Source organism: Marmota monax, unplaced genomic scaffold (assembly GCF_021218885.2).
Source record: "Marmota monax isolate L192 unplaced genomic scaffold, Marmota_monax_Labrador192_F-V1.1 WCK01_AAM20220418_F8-fsc00019, whole genome shotgun sequence".
Classification (NCBI taxonomy): Eukaryota; Metazoa; Chordata; class Mammalia; order Rodentia; family Sciuridae; genus Marmota; species Marmota monax.
Window position 1 is genome coordinate 8,965,647 of NW_026695242.1, and position 10,646 is coordinate 8,976,292.

Sequence of the window (10,646 nt, forward strand, 5' to 3'; positions counted from 1 at the left end):
AGGCAGCACAGCAGACCTCAGGAGCGATGGAACCAGTGTCCACCTCCCCGCCCGTCCTCCCCCAGCCCTGGCCCCCAATCCTGTGCCTTCCCTCAGTGGACACAGTAGATCCTGAGGGTGAGGAATCTGAGGCTAGGTCCATCAGCCTGCGGCCGCCCGCACCCCTTGCCCAGCTGCCCCCAGCCACCTTCACCATCCTCTCCAGATCTGTGCAGCTGCATGATTAGTAATAAATTTCTTTACATGGACTCATTTTTACTTAAATCTATTTATTGAAAATGTCACAATAAATAGAATGCCGGTACCCCTCATCGGAAATAAAAGGTAGCCAATAAAAATACACCATTAAAACAAAACAGTGTTATAAAAGTCTGGAAACTTCTCCCACCTGCCCTAGACCCAGTACTGCTCCCCGGTAACGGAGAAGGCAGCTCGTGTCCTGGAGGCATCCAACACGTTGGCACCAAGTTAAGACTTCTTCTTGGCACAAAAGGATCAAAGAGAATTGGAAAGAGAATGCCTTGTTCTGGTTTTGTGTCACTTAATGGAGGCCCTAGACCACCTGAACATCTCAAGACAACCAGGGTGCCCACCCTAGGCTTGGGGATGCTAGACTAGAGCCTCCCTCTGCCTCCGGCTTAACCCATGGTCCCTCTCACCATACCTGCAATCCAAATTCATGGTCCCCTCCCCACATGCCTGCTCCAACACCAAGGCCCAGCAAGTCCCTCTCGACACACCAACCCCCGTCAGCCCTCGAGGTCACCGCTGGCTCAGGTGGGACACCAGGTACACGAGGCCCACCAGCAAGAGGCCACGAACACCAAGCATCATGAGCAGGAAAAGCAGCAAGATGGAGGTCACCGGCTCCACCACATGGTTGCCCAGATGCCACTGGGGGAAGCCCATGTTTACCAGCTGCCGGTTGAGGTCATTGAAGGGAGACTGGGCAGCCCCCAGCCTGGCACCTGCCTGCTGTGGGCGGGGGCCGGTCCCCCCAGGGGGGACACCATGGCCCCTGTTGAGAAAGCCCTGGAAGATGAAGACAGAGAGAAACAAATGAATCCAGAGAAAGCTGTCCTGGAGTTGAGGCACCAGCCAGGAGGGAACTCCAGGCTGGGCCCTGCCCTCCTTGACAGCCACCTTGGGCCACTCCCTCCTTCCTTAGCAATTCTGTATGCCACCCATAGACTCCCAAGGATTGGATCACAAGCTCTCAGAGTACGGAAAATGCCAGTGTGAATTCCCAATATAATGCCCGGGGAGAAGGCACCCAGGACAGAGACGACAAGAAGTGACCAGGCAGGGGTTACTCAGCATGGGCACAGCTCTTGGGCACTCCCTTCTTTAAAATAGTTCTGTGGCCATGGGCTCAACTCTTCCCCTCTCTCTCCAGGTTTTCTCCCATCCAACAGACTTTCAAAATAAACCAACTGCAGCAGGATTCACTAGCCAGGTTAAAGGAGAGAGAGCTCTTGGGGAGAAAATCGCCCAGAGGGGAGAGAACTGGGGAGACAGGGACTGGGCAGTAAACCCACAGCATTTGCCCACTGTCTTGACCCTCTGCGCTCCCTTGCTCAGCTCTTTCCAAAGAGGGCTTCAGGCTAGAGAAGGCTAATGACCAGCAAGAGAGACTTCTAGAAGTTAAGGAGTAACAAAGAAGGCAGGCTGCTCCCCCTCCCCAGGGGATGCCTACCTGCCGAGGAGAGCTACCTCTCTGCGAGGTAGTGGTCCTCACTCGGGGGTCATCATCCTGAACAATTTCCCCATTGGCCAAGATCCGCACCATCCTCCAGGAGCTGTGGGTCCCTACTGGGCGGCACCTGTAATTCATGGCCAGGGTGGGGGCTGATGGAAGAAACCATGTGGCCAGAGGTCCCTCCTCCCCATTAGCCCTGAACCCTTAGTGATCTGTCACTAGGATCCTGAGGGCCAATGGATGATGCTTCCCCTGACCTCAAAGAGCCTGAAGGAAACACATTTCCCAAAGATTGAGAGCCGACTGCTGCACCAGGGGAGCTTACCTGGTCACCCACCCTGAGCAGGTGCTGTCTGCTTAATAAAAGGGGGAGACATAAATACAAATTTTTTGTGGGACAAAAATCTGGCAGACACAGAGTCCACTAGAAAAACCACCGAAAGGACTCCTGCAGAAGGGAGTTTTATTATGATCCAGGACCAGCAGCAGCATTGGGACTGGAAGGCCAGCCCCCCTGACATCTGTCAGGCCTACAGTGTTCCTGTGGTAGGTACTGCACAGCCATTGCACAGGTGGCACCCCAGGGGCATGTGGGCAGCTGTGGAGGCGCCTACATCTCCAGGCAGCAAACAGAGGGAGAGCATGAAGCAGCACCCCGGGTGCCAGGGTCTTCTTTGGGAAACAGAGTCCAGGGTACCAGGACCCCCAGCTCTCAAATCCCCTTCCATTCAAAAATGAGCCCCAGGTGCTGCTCCCCTGGGAGCAAACGCCAAGAACCTGGGCCTTCTCCAGCCAGGAACCCCTGAAAGATCCGGGCCACTCAGGGTTACTTGAGGTCCACTGCCTGGCGACAGACCATAATGGCGATCACACTGGCTGGGAAAGATAGACCTCTGCGGCGAGGGGGCACGCCCCCTCCCTGCCCCTCACCTGTCTGGTAACATGGTCTGTCCTTTGCTAAGGGAGGCCGGGCCCAGCCTTTCCAAAACGGTGAGCTGAATGCTCCAGTGGCACTGGGAGGTCTCCGCTCTGCTGACCCCAAGGGCGCCCCTGAGCTGGGAGCCCTTCCACGCCCCTCCCTGAGTCTGTGCAAAGGCCATTCCCCCCCGCCCGCGAACAGCTGAACCGCAATTTTCACCTAAACCCTCAAAAACACTCGGGGCCACCCACTCCCAAAGAGGATGAGAGCCCTGTTCTCGTGCCTCGGAGGCTGGCACCGGCGGGCCTCCTTTTTGAAGCCTGCTGGCCCGGGTGCAGGCCAAGCGGGTAGTGGTCCTCCGCTGTCTCTTTGTGCTCTGTCATCCCGCCCCCGCTGGGTGGGCCCTGGCGCGCTGGCCCTCGGTGCACCGACGCGGCGGGTGGGGGCTGCGGCGGCGGAGGGACGCTGCCCGGCGCCGAGCGCGGCCTCGGGGCCTGACACCGGCTCTGAGGCCAGGCCCAGGGGACCGGGAAGGATGTGCCGGGTCTCTCGTCTCCCCCAGTACGGACACCCACCTGCGTGCGCGGCTGCGGAGCCTCGGCGGCGTCCACTCGGCGGCTCCGGGCCGCTTCCTCCCACCTGACCTCACAGGAAACGCGCGCTGGAGGGGCGCGGCCCGCGGCTGCGCAGCGGCCCCCTCTGTCGGCGGCCGGGAGAACTGCAGCCCCGAGCCGGGCCGGGGGCCGGCCACCCTGGGCGCAGGAGATGAGGAGCAGGCGAGGGAGGAGGAGGAAGGGAGGTTGAGGAAAGGACACGTGGGAGGAAGAAGAGGAAGGAGGTGGGCGAAGAAGAGGAGAAAAGGGGAATGGCGCCCACAGAGGAAAAGCCCAGGGAATGGGATGTCTCTGACCTGTGGTGGAAGGGGGACAGGCCAAGCCCACCCACAGGTTTGCCGAGCCTGCTCCATGGATTCCCTGGAGTAAGCCCCAGCCCTGCCTTTAGGGAGCGCCTAAAAGAGAAGGCATGGACAGCCAGGCAGTGCAGCTAACTGCAGCAGGCTTCCCGGAGGTCACCACAGTCAGCCACCATAGCTGAATTTGAGGGCAGGTAGGAGTTTGCCTGTCAAGCAAACAGAGAAGGGCCTGCCTGGCAAAAGAACCACCTGGAAGGAGTAAATAGTTAATTTCTGCCTCCATCCTGATGTTTCTGAACCCAGCCACCTGCATGAACCCTGTGGACCTGTTCACAGTGGGTCCCAGTGAGCTGTGAAGTGCCACAATCTGGGTTCAAGTTCTGGACTCTGACAAGTTACTTAGCTGCTCTGTGTCTAATTTGCAAATTGAATATAATTGTAGCCTCACAGGATTGTTGTGAAGATTAAGTATGATGTCCCTGGCATGTGGCAAGAGTTGATCAATGTTAGTCATGATTACCAGTTAGCTGATATTTCCAGGAGTGTGCACATATTTATTGATTATATATTGGACCCCACATGCCTGCTAGCCTCTGGTGGACCAAACAAAGAGTGAGATTTAAAGCTTGCCTCAAGGACTCATAGTCTGCCATCTGTAGTTTAGTTATTTGATTAGGAAACCTTATTAATAAAAAATGCTGTGCAGATCTCCCCAGTATCTGTGTCTTATTTGCATATGATTTATTGAAGCAGACTGGCATTGTGGGTAAAAGATGAGTACTGGAATCCACTTGCATTTGAATCTTGGCTCGGCTGCTAAGTGAAGTGGTGTGGTGTGATCTTGGCCAGGTAATCAATCTTTCTGGGCTCAATTCCTTCATCTATAAAGTGGGGTTAACAACAGTACCCACCTCATCTGGCTTTTGCAAAGTGCTAAGTTCTTAGCATAAAGTGCTTAGATGAGAGCCCAGCCACAGTAAAGGCTCAAGGGCTGCCCACAGTTGTTATCATAACTACTGTTCCAGGACAGTTAGTGACTGTAAAGCTTGCACATTGAAAAAGAATAGGATTTAAAATAAATATAAACTGAAATCCTACTGCTTTCTTCCTGTTCCCTGATGTATTCCAGGTGTGCACGGTGCATACCTGGAAGGAGTGATCACAAGGCAGAATGCCTAATTGTTAGTGCTCCGCTGTGAATTCTCAAAACCCACTGTACACATGGAAGTTACCTAGGGTATTTAGAAATCATCCCAATGCCAGAGTCCTACCCCAGAGCTGACAATGCTGTTGATCTAAAATACAACGTAGGCATGGAAACACTTTGAAAACCAATTTTCAGGTCATTCCAATAAGCGGCTAGGGCTGAGAACCACTGCCTTCCATGAACAGAGCCCCATAAGTGAGGCACACAACCCAGAAGCCACAGGAGGGAAAGACCTCTGTGGTCTGAGGGAATCAGCAAGTTCAAGCAGGAAACCATGGATGTTTCCAGGAAGCACTGTGTGGTGCAATTGCTGCCAAAGAGTTACAGTCCAGCCAGAGGACACCATAGTGTTCAGAGGAGGAAGCATGTCTCAGAGAAGTCAAGGACAGCTTTAGAGCTAGGGGGGTGATCCCATTAACTGGAGTAAGAAAAGGCCTAATGTTACCAATTAAAACCAACTTAGCAGGCTGTGAATCACTTTTGCCATCTCTACACATCCTTTAGGTATCGCCCTAGCTCAGACACCTGCAAAAGCTAAACACCCACTGTCTGCTCCAACAAGACCTAACTCATGGAAGGGCTTTGGCAACCCTTCAAACCCAGCCCCAGCACCCCCTTATCTACTCCTTCCCTCAACCCTGCCCACCTGGTCTCCTGTTCCTGAAATTCATCACCAGAGGTCTGCTTTGCCTGGGTAGGTCTATCTACTCAAGGCCCTTCCCACCCAATCGAAGTCCCCCGTCCCCAAACTTGACTGTTCCCTGTACTAAATATAATGACCCCTATATGTGCAGAGTCCTTTCCATTTCTGAAGTAGAAGGAGACCACTTCATTCTCTTTGCTGCATCTACTGTGAGAATGAACACCATTCTCAGTAGTCACACTGTCGACATTCCAGAAAATGCCGATATTACTCTGAAGGGACTCACAGTTATTGTGAAGGGCTCAAGAGGAACCCTCTGGAGGGATTTCAGTCATATCAATGTAGAACTCAGCCTCCTTGGAAAGAAAAGGAAGAGGCTACGGGTTGACAAATGGTGGGGAAATAGAAGGGAACTGGCCACTGTTCGCGTGATCTGTGGTCATATACAGAACATGATCAAGGGTGTTATGCTGGGCTTCCATTAAAAGATGAGGAATATGTACGCATACATCCCCATTAACGTCGTTATTCAGGAGAATGGGTCTCTTTGTTGAAATCTGAAATTTCTTGGATGAAAAATACATCTGCAGGGTTTGGATGAGGGCAGGTGTTGCTTGTTCAGTGTCTCAAGCTCAGAAAGATGAATTAATCATTGAAGTTTTGAAATGATGTTGAACTTGTTTCAAATTCAGCCTTTTTAAGTCAGCAAGCCCCTATAGTGAAAAACAAGAATATGGGAAAAATTTTGGATGGCATTTATGATTCTGAAAAAGGAACAGTTCAGCAGGCTGATAAATAAGATCTGAGCGTGTTCAGCCACAGAAACAGTCCTGGAGTTAATCTGATATTTCAGTAATGCAATAAAAGATCCCTATTGACTTTGGACTTAAATAAACTTTAGTGTCCTTTCAAAGGGAAAAAAAGAAAGAAAGAGACCACTTCATTACAAAATAGGAAGGATAGGTATTATTGTTCCCCTGTATTGACAGAAACTGAGGCTCAGAGATCTCCTTTTTTTTTCTTCAGTACCGGGGATTGCATCCAAGATGCCTAACCACTGAGTCACATCCCCAGCACTTTTTATATTTTATTTAGAGACAGGGTTTCCTCCAAGTTTCTTGGGACATCAAGAAAGTTGCTGAGGCTGGCTTTGAACTCAGGATCCTTCTGTCTCAGCCTCCTGAGCCACTGGGATTACAGGCGTGCACCACCGAGCCCAGCTCAGGGAGATTCTTCATGGCCAGCCTACTGCTGGTGACAGAGCCAGGACCCCAAAGGAGACAGATTCCCAGCTCTGCATTCTCCACTCTTCGCACCCACCAGCCTTCCCTGTGCTGGTCTCATCTGTGAGTTCCTCACGTCCCCTTGCTGTGAGCACATGACTGCCTTCACAACAGGGGCTCAGTAAAAATATTCTTTGAGCGTTTGTTTATTGCAAGATTCATACCTCTCAGCCAGCGGGTGATTGGGATATTGGGCCCTGCTCTGCCTATGCAGGTGAAAACTTGCTGCCTTGGAGAGAGGCTGGCATGACAACAATGATGACAGTGATGTCATGATAAATAGACAAATCTACCTTTTTCTCCTGGTGTTCTCTGCTCTCTTTCTCCCATTAGTACTAGTCAGAGAATGAGGGGGAAAGAAGCCTACAGGACCCACATTTGCTGCCTCCGTGGGCCTGTGTCCATGGAAGAGGGTGCCAGATGCCACTTCAGAGAAAACAATGGGATAACAGGAAGTGACGGGAACACAGATGTCACATGCTGGATCTCAACAATGGGAATAAGACCTGGGAGAGGAAATGGTCAGATAGTGATGATGGATAGGGGCCCCAAATGGCCTTGTGAAGGTCCCTGGGCCCATCGTGGCTCAGGTGGGATAGAAGGATTCCCAAGTCCCAGGAATGACAAGGAAGTAGTGGGAAAATTGCTGGATGTGAGAAGATCCGCTACATGTTCCTGAGGGTGGTTCAGTACTGGGCTTCATCCAAGGACAGTTGACTGACAGAACTGTCTCACCAACTTCTTTACCTTGTATTGTCATGGAAAGGGGGGGGGACAAAAGTACTAATGTACTAATAATTTTTTTTTTTTTTTGCAGTACCAGGGATTGTCTACGACTGACCTACATCCCTAGCCCTATTTCAATGTTTGTTTGGTTTTTTTAAATTTTTGAGATAGGGTCTCATGAAGTTGCCCAGGCTTATGATCTTGTGATCCTCCTATCTCAGCCTTCCCAATAGCTTGGATTATAGGCCAGAAACACCAAACCCTGATTACTGATTTCTTTTAAGGAAAGCTAAACTGTGGAACCAACCTAGATGCCCTTCAATAGATGAATGGATAAAGAAACTGTGGTATATATACACAATGGAATATTACTCAGCATTAAAAGAGAATAAAATCATGGCATTTGCAGGTAAATGGATGGAGTTAGAGAAGATAATGCTAAGTGAAGTAAGCCAACCCCCCAAAACCATAGGCCAAATGTTCTCTCTGATAAGTGGATGCTGATCCATAAAGGGAACGGGGAGGCATGGAAAAAATGGAGGAACTTTGGGCAAAGGGGAGGGCGGGTGGGGAGGGTGCATGGGGGCAGGAAAGATGGTGGAATGAGATGGACATCCTCACCCTAGGTACATGTATGACTGCACATATGGTGCAATGCTACATCGTGTATGACCAGAGAAATGTAAAGTTGTGCTGCAATTGTGTACAACGAATCAAAATGCTTTCTGCTGTCATATATACCTAATTTAAATAAATTAATTAATTAAAAGGAAAATTTTAAAAAAGCATTAGGGATGTAGCACACATTACTTGCCTCCTGTTCCATTGACAGGGCCAGATCATGTGACCACGGGGCAGCTGGGCTAAGGGTCTGCGGTGACATCCCCCCTTTCGTTCCTAACAGTGGTTTTGGTATCTTTTCTCAGTTTTTCACTCTTGCTAGAGGCTCATCAATTTATGGATCTTTTCAAAGAACTGGTTTTTGTTCCACTGATGTTTCTGTTTCAGTTTTTTGATTTTCAATCTTAATGATTTCTTCTCTTAGCGTTATTTCCTTCCTTCTTCTGGCTTTGGGTTCATTTTGCAATTCCTTTTTCTAAGTTCTTGAAGAGGGAGCTTAGATCCTTGACTTGGGACCTGTTTTTCAATGTAAAACATTTAGTGCTATGAATTTTCCTCTCAGCACTCATTTAGCTATATCCCTACATATTTTGATATATTTGTTGTATTTTAATTTTTATTGAGTTCAATGTAATTTTTAAATTTCACTTGCTACTTCCCCTTTGACCCATGGATCATGTAGAATAATGTTGTTTACTTTTCAGGTGTTTGGCGAATGTTAGGTGATTGAAAAGAATGTACCTTCTGCTGCTTTTGAATAGAATATTCTATCTAATAAATCTCAATTATGTACTGTTGGTTAATGGTGGTATTGAGTTTTTCCGATGATTGTGTGTCTCATTGTTCTATCAATTGTTGAGAAAGGGATACTGAAGACTCTAACTACAGTTATAGATTTGTCTAATTCTTCTTTCAATTTTATCAGTTCTTGCTTCACATATCTTAATTGTCCATTGTCTGATGCACATTTATTTAGGTTTGATGTCTTCTTGGTGGGTTATTTTATTGCATGTAATGTCTCTGTTGCTCTTAGTTTTCATTGTACTCAACTCCACTATTTGTTTTCCTTTAATGTTTGCACAATATATATTTTCCCATAATTTTACTTTTAACTTGCCTACATCATGTTAGTTGAAGTGAGTTGCTTATATACCATGTACATTTGGATCATTTTTTAAAATTTGCACGGCCAAACTGCCTTTTATTTGGATTATTTAAACCATTAAATTTAACATAATTATTGATATGCTAGGGCTTAATCCTGATGATTTTTATTTATTTTTATTTATATATGACAGCAGAATGCATTATAATTCTTATTACACATATAGAGCACAATTTTTCATATCTCTGGTTGTACACAGTATATTCACACCAATCCATGTCTTCATATTTGTACTTTATTTTTTTTAATATTTATTTATTTATTTTAGTTTTCAGTAGACACAACATCTTTGTTTGTATGTGGTGCTGAGGATCGAACCTGGCCGCAGGTGAGTGCGCTACCGCTTGAGCCACATCCCCAGCCCCATACTTGTACTTTGGATAGTAATGATCTTCACATTCCACCATCATTAATTACCCCCTGCCCCCTCCCTTCCCCTCCAACCCCTCTGCCCTATCTAGAGTTCGTCTATTCCTCCCATGCTCCTTCTTCTTATCCCACTATGACTCAGCCTCCTTATATCAAAGAAAACATTCAGCATTTGGGTTTTGGGGATTGACTAACTTCACTTAGCATTATCTTCTCTAACTCCATCCATTTACCTGCAAACATCATGATTTTATTCTCTTTTATTGCTGAGTAATATTCCATTGTGTATATATGCCACATTTTTTTATTGTATGCCTCCATTTATATGAAGTATCTAGAATATTCAAATTCATATGAAAGGAAATGATTAGAAGTTATTAGGGGCTCAGGAGCAGAAGATGGGGAATTATTTTTTTTCTCATCACAACATCATACATGTATTCTGTATAACGATGAGGGTCTCCTTCCATCTTCCGTGCAACTCCCCTCATGCCACATTTTTTTTATCCACTCGTCTACTGAAGGGCATCTAGGTTGGCTCCACAGTTTAGCCATTGTGAATCGTGCTGCTATAAACATCGATGTGGCTGTGTCCCTGTAGTATGCTGTTTTTAAGTCCTTTGGGTATAGACCGAGGAGAGGGATAGCTGGATCAAATGGTGGTTCCATTCCCAATTTTCCAAGAAATCTCCATACTGCTTTCCATATTGGCTGCACCAATTTGCAGTCCCACCAGCTGTGTGTGAGTGTACCTTTTTCCCCACATCCTCGTGAATACTTATTGTTTTTTGAATGCGTAATAGCTGCCATTCTGATTGGAATGAGATAAAATCTTGGAGTGGTTTTGATTTGCATTTCTCTAATTGCTAGTGATGATGAACATTTTTTCATGTGTTTGTTCAATAATTGTATGTCGTCTTCTGAGAAGTGTCTATTCAGGTCCTTGAGCCATTTATTGATGGGGTTATTTGGATTTTTTTGGTGTTTAGCTTTTGGAGTTCTTTATATACCCTAGCTCTATCTGATGTGTGAGGGTTGAAGATTTGCTCCCAAGATGTAGGCTCTCTATTCACCTCACAGATTGTTTCTTTTGATGAGAAG

The 10,646-nt window shown here is 47.6% G+C and overlaps 1 protein-coding gene and 1 pseudogene across 2 annotated transcripts; one reads left to right on the forward strand and one right to left on the reverse strand.

Moving 5' to 3' along the window:
- Positions 1 to 249: 249 nt before the first annotated feature.
- Positions 250 to 3,289, reverse strand: Fam241b (family with sequence similarity 241 member B). Of its 2 annotated transcripts, none has more exons than XM_046419783.2 (3): positions 3,194 to 3,289; positions 1,697 to 1,823; positions 250 to 1,032 (listed from the first exon to the last, which is right to left on the reverse strand). In XM_046419783.2, the coding sequence occupies exons 2-3, from the start codon at positions 1,787 to 1,789 to the stop codon at positions 763 to 765; spliced, it is 363 nt and encodes a 120-aa protein (XP_046275739.1). In that variant the 5' UTR covers positions 1,790 to 1,823; positions 3,194 to 3,289; the 3' UTR covers positions 250 to 762. The 2 variants fall into 2 exon arrangements, with proteins under 2 accessions (XP_046275739.1, XP_046275740.1); XM_046419784.2 differs by lacking the exon at positions 3,194 to 3,289 and adding an exon at positions 2,902 to 3,100.
- Positions 3,290 to 5,596: 2,307 nt separating this feature from the next.
- LOC124076143 (large ribosomal subunit protein uL6-like) lies at positions 5,597 to 6,180 on the forward strand (annotated as a pseudogene).
- The last annotated feature ends 4,466 nt before the right edge of the window (positions 6,181 to 10,646 follow it).

What these genes read in the sequence shown, in the direction of transcription:
- Fam241b (XM_046419783.2), bottom strand. Translation starts at nt 1,789, where the DNA reads ATGGTGCGGATCTTGGCCAATGGGGAAATTGTTCAGGATGATGACCCC. An exon ending in GAGGTAGCTCTCCTCGGCAG is followed by an intron (nt 1,033 to 1,696) that starts GTAGGCATCCCC and finishes TTCATCTTCCAG; the next exon opens with GGCTTTCTCAACAGGGGCCA.